Genomic DNA, 19,094 nt, shown 5'->3' with positions numbered 1-19,094 from the left:
AAAATGACCGATTGTGGATATTTGATAGCTCAGAGTAGGTTACAGGAGTTTTTGGATAGGCTATGTTTGGCTAAGATCCAAAAGACTTGACATAGGCCTAGGCTAGTATTTAGGCCTATACTTTTATAGGTAATTGTGTTAAGTTCCCTGCGATGTTCAAATACAATGACTAATTCCGTAGTATTTTGATTATTCTACTTTCAAAAATAATACTACTTTCTGTCATAAGGGCCATAATATTTCTATTGTGTTTTAGATTGACATTTCAGTGTGTTGTTACGTGCTTTGCGTTTCGTCTGCGCATGACGTCATCGACGTCGAGAGGTGTTTGTTCTGGATTCTGGGAAAGAAAGAGCCCGCGCGCCTTGACAACCGAATAAATAAGGTAACCAAATGTGATTCTGCATCATTAGACCACTATTGTCATATAATAGGACAATATTGTATCTGCGGTGTCGTTAATTGCCCCTTAGTTGGTGCGTCAGACAGAATTGAAGTCGCCGTCTCGTGTGCGCTGCGCTAACAGGGAACGAGGAGTCTTGAACGGCCTGTCGCTGTTGCACCGACAGTAGCTAGTGGTTAGCAATGTGCACTGATCATTTTACATTGCATAGGAATGTATCTTGTCACCACAACCACGTCATTCCAATCTGACCTCGGGAAATCATACTTAACGTTTAGTGCATGTTAATTCTACACTGCCGTCATTGAGGTTATTTAAACAGTTAGCAACTATATAGCATGTTGTATATTAGCAGCCATAGGCCATCTTCTTGGTTGCTAGCTTGGCATGTTCGTTAGCTTTTGGGATAGCTGCGTTTTCCTTTGAGCGTAGATGATAATTTGATAGATTGAGTGGTGTGTACGTAATTTCATATTTTCATTTCTGGAATACAGAGGAATTCTACACATAATTCCGGACATTTACTACATGGTGCGGAAAACTTCATAACGGCGTTGGGCTCTGTTATTATCACAACACATAACGTTTACGTAGGGTTTGTGTTTTTTCGCTGCTTTGGTATAACTAACATAACTCTTATCTCCGTCCTTCAATGCTTAAATGTGAACGATATCATTCTTGTTAAGGCGAACTCGTAAACATGCTTGTGCATCATACTTACAAAATGACGTAGCTAGCTAGCTACCAAATACAGTTTAGCTGTACCGCCAGCTCTCTAGCTTGTCAGTTAGCAAGGTATAGCTATGTCGAAGTGTGCAAATGGGGTAGGTTCATGAACATTAAGTTCAAGATAGCGGCTGTTGTTCTTTGTTTTCATTATGTGGGACTGGCATGCCTTTTTCAGTAATTTGCGGTGTGCTCAAACATTATTAATAAAGTGAAATGGTCGTCTGTGTTGTTTGGATTTCAAAATAAGGACTCGGAGCAGCCCGCAGTCGCCATTTTGTGCGCTCCCAGGAGAATGGGAGAAACGTTTGCGTTATGTTGAAAACCACGGCAAGCACACAAGAATACTATGGCAGATTTGTTGTGTGATGTCTCAGTTACATGTTATATACAACTAGTGATGCACAGATGCACACCAGCTCGTCATGTAGTGTTTGCTCGCTTCTGTTTGACAGATAGTTCTGCTAACCTGCTAACCAGCTAGTATGAGGTGTTGGAATGTTGCTTTCGGTTTGGAGAGGAGTCCTGTGGTTATAAGCGCACTTCAGTGTTACAACAACAAAATATACTCTGTAATGTTGTATTAATGATAGCCGTTGCAATATTTATTCTTCAATGTTGTCACAGACTGATGTCATTGTGTTACGTTAACGTGAAAAGACCTTTGGACACAGGTCACATGGAGGATGTCGCATACAGATGTCTCGTACGTTCTTTATCATAAGCTAGTAAATGTTACCACCGGTCATGAACATCGCTCCATCCAGTTGACACGTTTAAATTCGTTGCATTTAGCCGCTTTAATCCTAGTATTTTTCCAGTATTTGAGAGTATATCTAGATGTGTAATGTCGATGAAACAACGATGTCATGGGATCTATCTTATTGCAATATTTTTTTCTCGGTAGTATTGGTCACAGTCGACAGTGGTAGCTGGCTTGCAAAGCGGTGTTTGTGTATGTCAGGGTTTGAATAAGTTGAGTTGCTCTGTGTCAATATGTCTGTGTACTTGTCATGCCTGTGTGCAGACTCGAATGTTAACTGTCATACACTGACATTGGAAGCCGGTCGCAGGGAAACTGGGTCTTGTTGGGCAAACTGATGGTTATCTTGCAGATATACTCTGCAATTGCATTTAGCTGGGTGAAGTGTCATTTAGCTGGGTGAAGTGTCATTGATTGTCATTCTCATACAGGTGGAGATATGCCTTATATTTTGCACTTAGCCTTTGAGGTGTATCTAGTGTCTTGAGTTTTAGGAAAGGTCTGTGGAATTACCATAGTACATCAGTTTCAAGTTTGTCATCTTGTGGCGACTTCATCAGTTTGCACTAGATTAACCCTGAAATATGTTATCTTCATTCAGTGCCAAATGATTAGACTTCAGTAGTACTTAGGTGAAGCAACTTATAATACTCGCTTTATCTTTTGAATCGTGGCGAGTTAGAACTTCTGGAAGTAAACAGACCTATAGTCATGACATCATGACAGAAAGAAAGAAAAATACTCCCAAGAAAGTCATGTTATCTGACACATCATTTGTCATGTCCTGACAGAAGGGGTGAAGGGAAGATGCCAACAGGCAGTAGGAGTGTCAGGGTTGTGTGAGAGGAAGAGTACGGGAAGCACTCCTTTGAACAGCCAGCTGCTGGACCACCCCCCAAGTCAACAAATGGAGGGTGTGATGTGGCCAAACCTGGCAGCGCACAGCTGAATCAAGTCTCTCTGGCAGACACCACCGTCACGCTCATAGCGAGGGACTGTTGTGCCCTTAAACATATACAATATCTTACTTTTGAACCTGTAAAGAAGAATGTAGTGAACAAAGGACAGGAAGGAATTATTGTCTGAAGCAAGGGAATAGGATGTTGTTTTGGATGGATGTGATGGGGAAGAGATAGACTCTGTGTGTATGTGTAGCTCATGAGCATCAGCTCTGTTCTATGTAAGGGATTGTGGGGATTGTGAGCGCTGCAGAGCAAAGTACGTCTGGATAGTGGCGTAATGTTGGGCGAGAGGGTTCAGGTTGAGTGCAAAAGGTTACAAGGCCACTGAGACCTTTGGCTCTGACATCACAGACCTGTGTTCAGCTGAATAATGCAGTTGTTTATTTTCCCTGTAATAGGCCTCTGTCTAAAGGATTAGTTGGATTGTTTTCTGTCAAGATGTGTGTGGTTTACTAGAAGCTGAACACAGTAAGGAGAGTGTTTTGTGTGTTTATCTGATCAGGGCTAAAAGAGCTCAGGCTGTATTCCTTCCTTAAAACACCTCTGGCTCGCTCCAGTCGAGTAACCATGGTAACTCCATCTTTGGCCTAATTGTTAGCATAACCTCTGAATGAGGCCAAGAGGGAACGTGTACGGTTGGGGGATATTGGAGAGGAGGGACAGAGAGGTGCATTTTGTGTGTGTGTGGGGGGGGGGGGGAGTGGAGAGATTAATAAAAGCATTAGTGATGATTTTGTATCCAAGGAAAGTAACACTGTGATTAATGTTACAGCAGTTGAAATTGAGTCCAATCAGCAGCAACATGGCTCTGTGGCACTATGATGTTGAATACTTGCAGCTTCCTTTTTTAAAATAAAAAATGGCAGTTCAATACATTACCCCAGGCCTTTCGCCTCCTTGCTTTTCTGCCTTGGAATTTCCTGTTGACAGCAGCCAGCCAGAGATCTGGCGTGGCTGGGCTTTGTGCTTACCATTGGACTGTGGTTGTATATGGACGGGTAGGGGTGTTCTACCGCCTTGTTCGTAAAAACACCTGAAGCCTCTCTCCCTCTCCTCCTACCCCCCACCTCTACAGGACGCTGTGAGCTTCAGACACCTGGGAAGACCGCGCTTTCCATCACACCTGTGTCGTTCTTCTGGACTTCTGAGACACGGCCGCCTCTCTTTTGAGTGGTGCCTGGGAAGATGACCGCTCTCAGATAAGAGACTCTACACGGAAGAGTTAAACATGTGAGTCACACTGAGCAAACACATGATGACTTGTGATGTCCACAGCATCTTTATTGAAAGTCGACTGACTAAAAATGCTGAACAGTGTCAACTACTGATGCTCATTGTCACAATGAGAGAGATCCGTTTGCAGTCAGTAATTATGTGGAAAGCACCAGCAGGGAGGCCAGTCCCAGGTCATGGAAACACAGAGGTGGACAATTTGGCTTCAGAGAGTAAAAGTCCTACCATATATTTGTTCAGACCAATCACTTAACCAGCTGATCTAAATAAGCACAACTCTACAGCCAGGTACATGTGCTAATTAGCGATATTGCCTGTGTTAAGTTCACAGGCAGAACGATGACTTTTACTTTCTGAAGTCGGAGTTATCCGCCTCTGTGAAAACCCAAAGGAGGATGCATTAAATATTTACGAAATGCCACAAAGTCGCAGTCATTTCTGTGCATCGATGGCTGGATATCCATAATGTTTCTCACAAGAGTAGAACAATATTTTGCTAGAAACACCTTGTCACATGAAGTCTTAGTTGGTTCCCTCTCATTGAGCATCCCACTGAGGGTTTTAATTTACTCTACAGTTATGATTACTGCTGCCATTTCTCCTCATAGTGGAACGGTGTAACAGTCTTGTGGTTATACTGTGACGGTGGTCTGTTGTGTCGTCAGGGTCTGCTGGTGGGGGGTGGGGGGTGGGGGGGGGGTTGGGCTGCTCTCTCTGGGTCACTGCATGGCCGTGGTGATGAATGAGGGCATCAGGTGACAGCGGCGGAGGCTGCAGTAGCGGCAGTAGCTGTGGCGGTAGCAGAAGCTTCTTCCCCCCTGGGCGGGGAGGAGAGGGCATCTGCTCCTCTGCTACTGCAGGGAACCAGCCGTGTCACATGGGGACACTCCTCACCTGCCCACTCGACAGATGGGAGGAGACGCTTCTCTGGCTAGGATTTTACAACGATTTTGAGAGCACTTAGTGTAGTCCCTTTTGCAATTTTTTTATATAAATCTGCTGTACCTCTTTTTGGAACCACCTGCACCAGTACCAACCACAGTCCTTCCCCCAGACCCCTTGCCTGGATTTCTGTCTCTCTTTCTCTCTCCCTCCATATCTCTCTCTCTCACACACGCACACACTCCCCCAGCGGATGTCCCTGAAGTGCCGCGTCCCTGTTGGCTGGGGCTGCTGAGAGTGCTGGGATGATTAATGGCCTCTGAAGCCTGAGGGCGTCCCCCCCCCCCAAAAAAAAACCTTCACTCTGTCCCTCTCTGGTGCCCCCCACATCAAGCTGTCTGACAGGAACAGCTCCACCCTGATCCCCCAACACACACAGAGTGCTCCCCAAAACAGTGAGTGGCATTGCTGTCGTCTCCGCCGCTCCTTGTATTGTGCCACTCGCAGCTGTTGTATTGTCTCTGGGTGCACTGCATATCGCACGTGCACGGGGTGGAGGACCAGCTAGGTGCCTGTGTGTGTGCATTGTGTGTGTGCCTGTGTGTGTGTGCGCGCTACAGAAAGGCTCCTGACGGCGTCTGTGAAATCAGATCCGCTCCGATCTGCTTGGCGACACAAAGCTGTGGATCAGCGCTGTCCCCCTGTTTTCTCCTGGAGCCTGCTGACATCAGCCTACACTCCGAGACGGGACCATTGAACTGGGTGTGTGTGGGCGTGTGATCCCCATAGGCGCTCAGCTTTGCGGTAGCCTGTGATCATGTTTGGGATGGTTATGATGAATGCACTCTCCATCCGGGGGACTGCCTGTACAGTTGAGGTCAGTGTCATGACCCAAGTGTGATGGGGACTGGACATCAGCTTTCCAACCGGGTCTGATTTTTCTACGATATCTAGGAGGCCGTCTGTTGTTGGTGTTCTTGTCGAGACTTGCAGCTAAAGCAAGAAATAGAAGTGAAAATAAAAACGGACAGGTTGAACGTAAGGTTTAAAACAGCTCGCACACCCTTTTCGGATCATGCCCATGTGTTGGTGTTCCACCAGTGTTGCCACAGTTACCTTGAAAAAGTAATCTGATTACTGATTACTCCTTTAAAAAGTAACTTAGTTACTTTACTGATTACTTGATTTTAAAAGTAACTAAGTTAGATTACAAGTTACTTTATTAGTTACTTTCAGCAGCTGCCGACAACACCCCCACCGCCTCAACATAAAAATGACAACTGGTTTTGCCAATACTCACTATACTGGAAGTGCATTTTAACAGCAATGTATAGCAGACATCCCAACCTAACCTACTTAGATACTGAAATTCAGATGTTTGTTCAATAATGTCTAAGTACACCAAATAAGGAAGGCCTATTGATAGAAATTGTTATAGTAGGCCTAAAATATGTAGATTTTTTGTAGATTTGTTTTTCATGTAGCCTTGGTAACTAGCCATCTTGTATAGGCCTGAGTAATATGCAAATTAAATTACACTTGTTAAACTCACCTCAACAAGTATTTTGCAATCATTTAACCCGCCGTGAGCAATGCTAAAGTCGCTGTTACAAACAGTGCAGTGTGCAATACTATCATTATGTTTTACTCTTATGAGACAATTGGGTACACTTTTGTGTAGTCTGATGTGAAATGGGTCTTAAATCTTCCTTTTTGAGGGGCACTGACGCTGCCATCACGCTCCTGTTCCTAGATACACTGACTGAACTGATTAATTAAGTTTGGGAGAAAAGAGATATAAGCACACTTACACTGAAAACTGATTGGTTGATTTAGCAAAACAGACCAGGATGCTCTCTGTCTTGGATGCGCTTCAGGCACAAACGCACCACTCCTCTCTCTCTCCCTCTCCGTTGTGTGCGCGTTAAGCTCATATTCACATGCGATTTGAAGTCCGGTCTGGCTTGCGTGCTCTTGTTCGCTCTAGGTTCCGGAAGATTTTATGTAATTTGCGGGCGTCAGGAAGCCGCTATCAATATGCGGGAGACTCCCAAAACTTCGGGAGACTTGGGATGTCTAGCTAGACAGCACTTTGTCGCCAGCACAGAATGTACAATGTACCTTAATGTTGTCATGTTTAGCTGACACAAACTTAAAGTAATGACTGATGAAATGTGCATCTCTCTCTCTCCCTCCATTGTTTACGTTTGTGTCGCTGCGTGGTTTTACACGTGAATTGTGCTCAAAAACGTGAGCACATGACATTAAAGGGGTGGTTCAGGATTTTGGACTTAAGACCTCATTTCCAAGTAAGCAAGTGTGATATTTATCAGTGGAGACCGTTTTCAACACGTTTCATCCAGTCCTTCTAATTGCAGAGTTCGCAGGTGCTAGGCTAGCGCAAGTCAACGGTATGTGCTAGCCTGCCACTAAAGACTTAAAGTCTTACCCACTCCAAAGTACACCCGAGGCAAATTCCAGACAATCGATGTAAATGTCTGTTTTGATAGAATAGTGTGAGAAATACAACTACCCTCGCATCGCGTTGCAATAGTTATACTTTGGTCCCTGAAGTTGGTAGTAGTCATTTTGCATCTCAGCGGCGGACTGATATTACCAAGGCTACTACTAGGTATCCCCATTGGAGTGCGCTTTACTGTTTACTTTTCGGCGCAGTACTACTAACCAGAGCAAGTATAATTCCGCCGCTGCTAAGAAACTAGTCCCTCAAAATGTAATGCGATCGTTGAAATGCAAGGATAGAATAACGTTAGAAATAACACTATCAAAACAGACATTTACATCGATAGTCTGGCGTTATAATTTATTTGCCTCGGGTGTACTTTGGAGTGGGTAAGACTGTTTTTAGTGGCAGGCTAGCACATACCGTTGACTTGCGCTAGCCTAGCACCTGCGAACTCTGCAATTAGAAGGACTGGATGAAACGTGTTGAAAACGGTCTCCACTGATAAATATCACACTTGCTTACTTGGAAATGAGGTCTTATGTCCAAAATCCTGAACCACCCCTTTAATCCCCAAGCCAAGAAGATGGCAAAGAATATATCTTTTTATTAAGGAAAATGACAAAAATAGTAACGCACAGTAACTTAGATAAGTAACTTTAATCTGATTACTGGTTTGTAAATAGTAGCGTGTTAGATTACTCGTTACTGAAAAAAGTGGTCAAAATAGACTAACGCGTTACTGGCATCACTGTGTTCCACTCACACATTCACACTTTCATTAGCACCATCACAGCATAGTGCACTCGCTAGACGCAGTGCATGCTGGCAACGTCAGGTGAGGTTGCTGATGCTGAAGTTAAAAATAAACATTTACACCGGGGAGCTATTAAAAGCACCACTTCCCAGATAATCACAGTGTAAGTGGCAGTCAGTTGCAGGCTTAGAAGGGGTCCATTTCTTTGTGTGTTCTAGGGTATGCGGTTGTTAGTGTTAGGGATGGAGAGTAGTAGGATGGGCTCCTATAGCTCGGCCTGTGTTTATCATTTGACGCTTTTGTTACGCTCCTGATGAGTCACACTTGAAAGGCCCGCTGTTGTGACTGGATTGGATGGAAAATCCCTGCCCATTCATGGCTCTTGATTTTGAGGTTAAAAGGTCAGGAGGTCACATTTCCCGCAGCCGTGGACGATGAGCACTCAAGCACGTGTGTGTGTGTTCGCATGTGCGTGTTCACACATGCTTCCTGGTAGTGCCATGACCTTGTTGCGAGCGTTAGAGAAGCATGTGTGCGTCACACCTACCTCTGGGGCCTGGGAAGGGGGGCCTCTCCCTCTGCCTGTGCGCCAGCGCCGATGAGTGTTGCCCTGGGAGAGATGCGACTGGAGGCTTGTGTATGTGCTCAGGGCAGGATCGGATTTCAGGGAGGGAGCGGAGGAGACGGAAGGAGGGAGAGATGGAAAGAGAGAGAGGGAAGGAGGGAGAGGAGTGGAAGGAGGGCACAGGGGCCTGGTTTCCTCACATCTGCTCAGCGAGATTGGATCTGCATGTTTGACCCCAGCCGAGTAGTGTGGCTTGCATTCCCTGGAGGGCATGTCTCTTGTCTGTCTCTCTCTCTCTTTCTCTCTCTCTCCCCCTCCCCTGTCCCTGCCTCTATCCCCCCCTCTTCCACTCTCCTTTCCCTCCATCTTGCTCTCCATTTCTCTGTCTCTTTCTGTTTTTTATCCTCAGTTGCTTCCCATCAGTGTTTTTATTTCTTTACCTTCCACTCTCCACCCATCCACCCCATCAAGCAAATGACACTGAAGTGACTGCCATTATTTCAGTACAAATATCTCTGTTCACATGTTTGTTTTTGTTTTTTCCTCGACCTGAAAGAGACACACACACACAACTACAGACACTCACTGACTCAAACACAGGGGAGGCACTAATGGTTTCCTGTAAGTGAGCCGTGTGTCTCTGCACAGGGAAAGGGTGACTCAGCGCTCAGCAATATCATGATGCATCATCAGGGCAGCTCACAACATGCTGTGTCGAGCTCAAGCATGACTCAGCAGAGTCAAAGTGAGAGAGGGGAAAAAAGTCCAAGACTGTTTCCGCTGAAGTTCTTGGAGAAACCCCACCATTACCATTCCCCCAACCCAGTGGGTTTTATTGGGTGCCGTTTAGTGGCAGTATGGTAAGAGAGTGAGTGCGCTGGTCTTGGTGGTGGTAATGGTGATTAAGTGTGTGTCTAGGGATATGATTGATAAGAAGGTCCCTGGGGGTGGGGGGTGGAGCGGGGTGGGGGGAGGGTTCCCGGCTTAGTGTGGCATCATGGTATTCCCAAGGATCCTAATTACTCCTGCCTGTATTCCCCAGCCCTGACTGATGTCTCTCTTTTCCCCTTGTTTTGACTCCTCACTGCCTTGATCATTCTCTCGATTTTATGTCTTTCCCTCTCTCTTTCCTCTCTGTCTCCCTCACACACATACACACACTCACACTCATAGCACACTGTAATTGTGTGTGAGCGATGGGTGGTCTTTTGCCTAGTGGTGGGGAGGGTGTGGCTGAATAGAGTCATGATGTTTTTGTTTGCCACTGAATGACTGTCTGACAGCTGGTGGTCTCATGTAGTTGGGAAGGCTCAGCCTCTGTGGAAAAATGAGAAGCTTTCTATGCCATCACTCACATATGTACATACATACATACATACATACTCACTCACTTAATCACACACACACACACACACACACACACACACACACAGGAGTGAGGGTTCGTAATTCTGGACTAGTGTGCTTTACCGGCACTGAATGAAGTGGCCACGTGTTGAAGCGTTTACTAGCGCTGCAAGCACATGGTTGGCTAATCCAAACAACAACAAAAGCAGGGACGCAAGTTGAGCTGGGGGACTTTATAAAGCCTTTGCTGTTGTAGTGTTTTTTTTCTTCTGAAGCTATGTTGTTGCCTTTGTATTTCTTCTTTGCCTGTTTCCCATTCATACAGGCTACTTTTGTGTAAGTGACATGTTTGTGTCTTAGCTTCACTGTAGTTGCACTGTAACTTGCGTTGTGTTTGACTGTTCTGACTGATGATGATGTCGGAGATGAGGAATGTTGATGAAGCAGCTTTATTTGCCTGCGTGGGTCAGGAAATACAATCATTAGGGAGGGCATACAGATTTGGTCTGCCTGCAGCAGTTAACTTTCTTTAGCATAGTATTTCTATCTGATCCAAAGAGGATATTCTATAACGTGTCATTGATTCTCTCTCTCGCTGTGTGTGCCACTCTTGTTAACCTCTAGATCAGTGGTTCTTAAACTTAACCCCCCCCCCCCCCCAAAAAAAAAAAACATGGGCCAAGTCTTGCGACCCCCTTCTTTCTAACCGATAGAATTTGGTTTCAAAATGTTGCGAGATGGGCATTGGAAGTAGAGGCAGAAAATGTCTTCTCTCATCGGTAGGCTGTGTCATCACCAAAGGCATTATGTCAATGGCAGCCTTTGAGCCTTTGATTAAAAACCTTTAGAAAATGTCTTTTGTGCAAATCGTTTCGCGACCCTCCAATATTTTTGGCACGACCCCCAGTTTAAAAACCACTGCTCTAGATTACCTTTCCCCCCCCACACACACACACACCCATCTGTCCTCTCACTTGCTTTACCTGTCTCCAGTCACTCTGCGTCTCGCACACCTTGAGTCTCATTTTTGTGTGTTGGTGTGCAGTGGTCAGCAGTGAGGCAGCAGCAGGCAGCCTTGTGGAGGAAGCTTTTGTGTAGTCCAAGTCTAGACGTGTGCGTGTGTGAGAGAGAGTGTGTTTAAATGAGTGTGTGTGGAGCGTGGGGAGTGGGAGAGCAGATAAGGGAGCCCTTGATTTGGTGGGGGAGGTGTGCAGGCGATCAGACTGAAGGAAGGGGGGAGGGGCAGCATGAAATAGAAGGAAGGGGGTGGGGAGCTTAAGGTGGGTGTGTGGGTGTGTGTGAGAGAGAGAGAGAGAGTGTGTGTGTGTGTGTGTGTGTGAGAGAAAGAGAGAGAGAGAGTCTGTGTGTGTGAGAGTAAGCAAGCAAGAGAGAGAAAGAGGGGGTTGAGAAAGAGGGTGTGAGCGCAAGCAGGCGAGAGAGAAAGGAAGGCAGAGAGGGAGGGACAAACCTAGAGCTATTGATGGGGAAAGAGAAGGGAGGGGTTGAGAGAGAGAGAGAGAGAGGGAGAGTGCAAGCGAGCGAGAAAGGGGAGGGGTGTGTGGGCAGAGGCTGTTTTCAATGAGGAAGCAGCCGAGCCATTTTCACCGTTGAGTAACAGCACGCTGCTCGCCGCCAAGAGAGCAAGGGGGAGAGAGAGAGAGCGAGAAAGAAAGAAAGAAAGTGCTCCTTCTGGATTTTTCTTTTTCCGTTTTTCATTTTACATTTTTTCACAAGAACGCCACAACCTGGGCTATCTTTTTGACCCTCCTTCTCTGCTCTCTGTCTTCCCCTCCTCCCCTCCTCATCTCTCTCTCTCTCTCTCCCCCTCTCTCTCTCACCCTCTCTCTCCCTCTCCCTGCATGTGTTGGTGTGTGTGAAGGGAGACCTGGGGTGGACACACAATGGGGCGAAGTGCCTGTGGCAACTGGGCCGTTGTGCTGCTGAGAGGGGGAGGGGGCGGAGAGAAGACCGGCACACAGAGGAGCTAACGCAGCCAGCCAGCCCTCCCTCCTGCCCGCCCGCCCGCCTGACTGACTGCCTGCCGGCCCAAGGCCTCTCCTCCTCCTTCACTGCTGCCTGGGCTCAGGCTTGCGTTCGCTCGCGCTCTCTCACTCGCTCGCTGTCGGTTGGTCAGTCAGTTCTTTTCTCGCTAGCGCCGTCCGGCCTAGGACGCCCAGCTCTTGGGCTTCCTTCAGACGTTTTTCTCTCGGAAAAAGGGGAAATTCCACCCCCTCCTTCGGCGCAGCACTATGGATTAATATCAGCCTGTGTGTGTGAGAGTGTGTTGGCTCAATGGATTTCTTTGGGATATACCAGTCCATGCCGGAGATTTTGAGAAGGAACCCTTCCTGTACTTTGGACTAAAAAGAAGGGAGAACAAACTTTTTCTTTCATTTTCTTCCTCTTCCCCACCTTTCCTCTCTGCTCCTTTTGTCATTCAGTTTCGTTTTGCGTCTCAGCGGAGCTCATAAATGGATTACAAGATGCATTCCAAATCAAATGATCTGCTGGATTTTCAGACACTGGATGCCCTTTTGGAAAAAATTGCACACTATTCTGTGGCTGTGAAAAGGTAAAGTCTTGCGCAATATCAGAAATGGAAACGGTTGTTTCTTATTACATTTGTGAACATATTCCTGCGCCATGAATTTAGTTCAGTATTTCAGAAGAAAGCCCTTGAGTTTGTATGGGCTACGATGGTAATTCTCAGGTGAAAATACTGTATTTGTTAGAAATCTCGTTTCCTTCAACATCCTCTGACATTAGCAAGGAACAGTCTGTATGTTGTATATTTTCCTCTGTTGTATTTTGAAACCAAAAGGACTCTCCAGAGCCCTGTGAGGGTTGCATTGTTAGCAGAAAAGCTAAAAAGGCCAGAATAGCCAGCCTCCTGGTGGGAGGGGTGTGTGTGTGTGTGTGCGTGAGTGAGTGTGTGTGGGAAGGGGGGAGGGGGGGTGTTCAGAGGAAGAGGGGGGTGGTGTATTTGTTGTGGCAGCAGGCAAGTTTTTGGAAACCTGTCCTCACTGGGCAAGGCTCACTAGACTGTTCTGTGTATTCTGAGAATTCTTTTCCAGTAAATCAAGCTCGGTCTGGTCACGGCTGAGTATTTGGACAACACAACAGTACAAAAGTTATTGAACAGTCCGTTCTCAGTTTTGCTGTTGTCTCCAACTTTAAAAGCGTTGTTTTACTTGCTTTCACCAATATTGTTAATGTGCGTACAGTATGCTGCCTTGAGCTATCGAAATATTTCTCAAAAGCTAGTAAATGTTAGTTAAGGTACATATGCTCTGGGAGGTCTTGTGAGGACACTCAATAACATATGAGTCGTTAAGAGGTGCGTTCAAATTCGGCAAACATTGGCGAACATTTGTGGTGAATGAACAGTTGATGACAAATGAAGGTTTCTGAACAGTTACATTTGAACGATTTGGTGTTAACATTCCATTTAAATGGTAATTGCATTGTTATCTTCGTCCAGATCCACTGTATGTTCGTGGAGAACCACCACCTCAGACTGTTTGCAAGTGTTTGCAAATGTTCACCAAAAACTCAAGGCAAACAGAAACATGTTTGCAAAAGTTGGCAAACGTTCGCCTATGTTTGCGAATTTGAACGCATCTCAGGTGTTGAATTTGATTCCGTAGCCTGTCAGTGTGTGTGTGTGGCTGTGTTCAGTGTTGTTTTGAATCACTCACCATGTAAGAGCAACCTGTGACCCCTTTAACGTGACTGCAAGAGCCTTGATTCTTGAGTCTTGATTCTACTTGTCTAGCGTCGTCAGCTAGCTCTACGCAGTGGTTCTTAAGGAGGACTGGGTTTGTGTGGAGATCTTTGCAGAGGTTCATTTGAAGAATCATCACCTTTAACTTTGAATAGGCTTGACTCACGGTAAGCGTCTGAGAGCAGTGTTTCTCAGCAGCACCAAGAACTGCATTGAACCCCTAGAATGTGTCGGAAGTGACGTTCTCATTCCAAGCACGGGGTAAGTGTAGTGTAATCTGAGTATGGTAGAAGCCTCATCTTCTCCCTACACTGACTACACTAATAATAATAATAATACATTTTATTTGTTACATAGCGCCTTTCAAAGCACCCAAGGTCGCTTTACACACTAGACATTTACGCGTAGGACAAAAGATGCTGGACGGAGCGGCGTAGTCGCCAGCGTTCCCGTGATGCTCTGAGTTCCGAGGTCACCATGTTGTGTCTCTCGGAGAAAGCTTTGATTTGGGAGGTCAGCAGACACGACTCTCACCAGAGGAACAGGCTCTGCACGGCTCCACGGTGAAAGAGGAGAGGTCGGGATGGATGGAAGTGGGGAGTGCTGGTCTAGTTCTGTCCAGTCGCAGTGGCATTCATTATTAATGAATTAGCTTTGAAGCAAATAACCACAGGGGCTTATGCTTCAACATTGCTGTCTGCAGTGGAGAGCGATTGAGCGGGCAAGGGGCTGTGTAGTCCTCGCTGCTATCGCCTCATGGAAAGGTGAATCGTTTACTTTTCCTGGGGAATGCCTGGCGATTTTGTCACGGGTATTTTGGTGTTTTTGTTCCTCTCGTCCCTCCTATCTGTGCGTCACACGTTGGGGTTTGGTCTGTTTGCAGAACCAGATTTCCTGGTGCGGCAGCCTTGTGTTACAACTAAAGCCATTTCCTCCTCGGCCTAGCATTCCACAGATCTACAGAATGATCTATGCCCCGGTCAAAGGTCAAGCACTATTCCAGAGCGGGATGGAAAGGCAGAAGCAGGAAGTCGATCACCTTGCCTTAAATTGTGTGTGTGTTTGTTTGTTTGTGTGATCTGGTAGGGCTAATACGGTCAGAGTAGTATGATTTAAAATCTTCAGTCACAGATGTGTATTACACCCACACCTTCAGCTTCACCAGCCGTTAAACGCAATCCATTCGCCACCAGCCTTAAAGCTCCATTATTCATTAAAGAGGAATTTGAAGTGTTATTCTGGCTTAAAATTTCACCAACAACTTGCCTTTACTTGATGGAGTGTGTGTGTGTGAGGGAGTGAAGTTGTGATCCTCTCATGTTACCAAGGCTGAAAGAAAAAAAAAACCCTGTTGATTAGATCAGTGCATTTGTCATCAAATGGTCTATTGCACAGTTTTAGTGAGGTTGCATTGCTAGTGCAAAGTCGTGTGAAATTACAAGTGCGAAGTATGACTTGCGTCAAATTATGCTTGATCCAAAATATCTACATTCACACCACACACAAGCACAAATGTGCTGTCTTCCTCTCTACTACTTTATCTATTCATTTTATCACTCTTAATTTGTAATGAAACCTGCAGTTTACGCAATTATGTCCTCTGCAGTATTTTCAGCCGACCTTGAATGAAAGCAGCCACATCGAGTTAAAGCATCGGGGGGAAGTGTTGAAATCACCTCGTGAACAGGTCAGGGTGTGCCCTGATTTCACATTTCCCTTCTTCTTTGAAGTTACAACCAATGTGAAACTATATAAATATAAATATATATATATATATATATATATATATAAAAACAGTTGCAAGTAGGCCACGATGTTAGAACAATTAACCCTCTTGAGGATATGGCCAGTAGGTCTAGGTGATGGACCTATTTATTTAGCCTACATTAAGCAGGAGGACAAGGTGGCGCTGACTGTCCTGGCCCTTCCATTAAGTGAGCCAGTATGTGCTGTTTATCAGTGTGGGTGTGTGCAGCAAAATTCTGTTATGCTCATAAAGGGCGATCAGACACTTTTCTAAAATATATAAAAGCATCAGTCTTCTATATAACCTTATCACAAGCAAGTCCTCAAGCTCTGAGTTTTTTGTGGTTTAGTTGAGAAGCAATGTGATGAGTGAGTCACATGAACCTATATTCTTGTTCCCATGGTGGTAGATGCGGTCCTGTAAGCTCTGCAGGTTGATGAGAAGCTTGTATTAAGGAAGCGTATTTGTAGTATTTGTTGTGTTTCTCAGGGAATTTTCCCTCTGTACTATTGATCCGTTACTCATCTTGTTTGTGGTTCATAACGTCAAGAGCAGCGAGCAAAATTTCACACCAAGCCCTTAAATGATGTCAATGTCAACCAGAAAATCTCCATCTGAATCAGCCCATGCTTTTCAAGTAAGGATGATTCTTTCAAAACAATGAAAGACAAATGATTTCTTTCATGAAGATTTGTCAATGTACTTTGCAATGAGATTTCACTATTAATGTTACTGTTGTGGGCCTCTACAAGTGCTTTCGTTGTTGTAGCACTGGTGATAAGGCCACACAGGTTAGTTTGTTCAGGTTTTGTTCATCTCTGCATCCCCAAGGCCATTTATCTTATCATAATTCTTGGCAATAATCTTATCAAAGTTTATCATTATCCAACCTTATCAGCAGCCATTTGAAGTTGGCCTAAATAACTTTTTTAATTTTATTTTTTTATTCAAAACTTATCGTAAAGTAAGTGCTACTGATGCTTGGCCAAAGAGCAAATGCTATCTTCTCATGGAATCTTATCAGATAGTGATGTCATTACTGCACCATCTGGTCAGTTAGCCACTTAAAGATGTCGAAACAGGATATTATCTTGTGTGCATAAGGAAATATCTTAAGTACACAAAATTAATCATTTTGTTCATGAGATTTCATGTCATGGAGGCAAGGTCTTGTTGTATGTGCAATCTAACTTGGGGTCTTATTTCCACACCTGTTATCTGTAACATTTAAGATAGTTGTGCTTTTCTGCTCTTACATGCTTGCACCATAATGTAGTACAGATTCCAAGTCTCTTTTAAGGCAACACACGCTTTACCTAGTGGTTCAGTATCAGGAAGAGGGTGGTTGACATTAAGGCAAACTTGATTATCAGATTTTATTAGTCACAGCGTTCTGTAGATCAGTTTATCTTCAGCTATAACAACATACCGGTAAGCATGATGAGGTGAAGTGAGTAGGTCCAACGTAATTTTTCTGTAGGGCCTCATGATAACGCTTTTATAATGGCAGTGATATTAGCTCTTAGAAAACTGATTGTAATTCACATAAAAACAGCACACATACATGCGGTCGCTGTGGTACAATCAACCCAAAAGGCTGGAATATTTTGCAGTGCAATTAAGTGATGACCTACAACTTCTCTTCACTTCTCTTTACTGCAAAATAAACTCTTAACGGGATAATCAGGAGTGCAGTCTCAGTTTTCCCCCCTTCCCCTCTCTTTGCTTTGTTTTTGTATATATAAATTACTATATTCATAAATAAATATTCAAAAATATTCATAAATTACTGGACCCTTTTCAAATCTTTCAGGCCTTCATAACACAACATTTACCTAGTACAGAATTGATGCAGCATAACAAATAAACATCAGACACTGCCATCCGTAAATATTCCAAATGTGCCGACAGCCGATATCAATCAACAAGGCCGATGTTGGCCAATATATCGGTGCATCCCAACCTGAAGACGTTTCTTTTGTCATAATGGCCGACTTCTGAACTTCATCCTAGTTCTTACAGGTCTACCTACCTAAATAGGAATGATTTCACTAAGATTATTCATTTGAAAGCTTTAAAACCTAAACCATGCCGATGTCCGTGTATTCCATTAGTAGCCTATCACTAACAGTGTGAAAAACACTAATCTTATACTACTGTAGTAGTCTGTTATTCAGTTCAGTGGTCTGTTACAGCTTTTTTACATGATTTACTTCCAGGTGTCCAGAGTGAAGTATTCTCTAGAGCTGTTTAATCAATTAGAACTCAACGTATATTCAATCAAATGTTTTTATGCTGTAAATCTTTGATGGTTGGGAAAAAGCTATCTTGCTTTTTATGCAACCATATAATTTTATTGTTTACCACCCATGTGGGTTCAAAATTCTTAAATTTGGAAAAATTCTCCTTGGGAGGTTTGCTCAGCTCATTTGCCTTGTAATTCATTTTGGTTGGCATTCTTAGTCCTGACCAGTGCTTTATGCCAAATGGATTAGCCTGTTTCATGCTTGTCATATGAGTTTTATACCAATGGCACATGACCCTTTTGAGATTATTACCAATAAAGTGCCCCATGTGTCTGCGTAGCCCATTGCCAGATTACACAGAAGTTAACGGAAATTTCAGGTAGCTCACTCTCTATCTGGGATTTCATCCAACTCATTCACCTACTTTAAGCTAAAGAAAATACCAGTTTGTGTGCTTTTCCATCCTCTGTGCTATACACATTAATTGACCCTCTCTTAATCAAGGAAGTAAGTTTGAAAAGCTCTGAGATCAAAATGCAAGCTGATCAGGGCGACCTCACAGAATGCCACATGAAATTACAAGAAATATGAATTTTATGTGAATATGCTAATTCCATTAATACTAGTCACATTATACCCTAGATGAATCGGGACTTAATCCACAACCCTTCTAGTGAATTGATTTCTTGATTGACTTTTTTGACTTTAAAGATCTTATGTAAATAGTGAGTGCTTCTCCTCAGGAATTCCTATCAGAAAAGACTTGGACTTAAAATCTGGGTGGAAAATTCAGCCTTTGTTTAATGTCTACGTTATAGTGTCTATGTTTATCTTATTCAGGCCTAGTTGCCTCTGAATTGCCCACGATAATTGTTGCCATGGCCGTATCAAGGGTTCTTGTAGCCTAGCCTTTTTTAAACAGAAATTCTTTGATAAGATTTGGATTATCAACAACGGTAGTGGATTCACTGCATGATAACAGCAGGTTGCAATAGTGGCCTGATTTTAGATATATGAAGTACAGGGCATCTGTCTCTGAATATAATTTAAAAATGGCACTAGATGATTGCTGTCTGTAAAAGTCCGATGTTCTACAAATGATGACTGGTGTGCATGAGGCAAAACAATGCCATTCTATTAAGGACTTTGGGGGGTTGTATTCTTCAGTAATTCCAGCAATGAATGATAATTCTGGCTGTTACTGACCATCTGGTGTATGTGTGGTTGTGTGTATGTGCTGTATGAGTGTGTTTGTGTGTGCGTTGTGCTGTATGA

At 44.2% G+C, this 19,094-nt stretch overlaps 1 protein-coding gene across 4 annotated transcripts in view; it reads left to right on the top strand.

Moving 5' to 3' along the window:
* Nucleotides 1–319: 319 nt before the first annotated feature.
* The window catches only part of brd4 (bromodomain containing 4), a 41,240-nt gene continuing 22,465 nt past the window's right edge, over nt 320–19,094 (top strand). For 3 of the 4 annotated variants that reach the window (XM_076266392.1, XM_076266391.1, XM_076266390.1), the window contains exons 1-3: nt 320–385; nt 3,930–4,084; nt 11,982–12,674. In XM_076266392.1, the coding sequence (XP_076122507.1) occupies nt 12,574–12,674 (101 nt within the window). In that variant the 5' untranslated portion in view covers nt 320–385; nt 3,930–4,084; nt 11,982–12,573. The remainder of the gene's footprint in view (nt 386–3,929; nt 4,085–11,981; nt 12,675–19,094) is intronic. The other variant, XM_076266393.1, reaches the window with a different exon arrangement.

This window comes from Alosa pseudoharengus, unplaced genomic scaffold, assembly GCF_046254945.1.
Source record: "Alosa pseudoharengus isolate Yale_2024_CS ecotype anadromous, Long Island Sound unplaced genomic scaffold, YU_APseudo_1.1 YU_APseudo_1.1_scf_4, whole genome shotgun sequence".
Classification (NCBI taxonomy): Eukaryota; Metazoa; Chordata; class Actinopteri; order Clupeiformes; family Clupeidae; genus Alosa; species Alosa pseudoharengus.
This window is presented reverse-complemented; position numbering and strand designations above follow the sequence as displayed.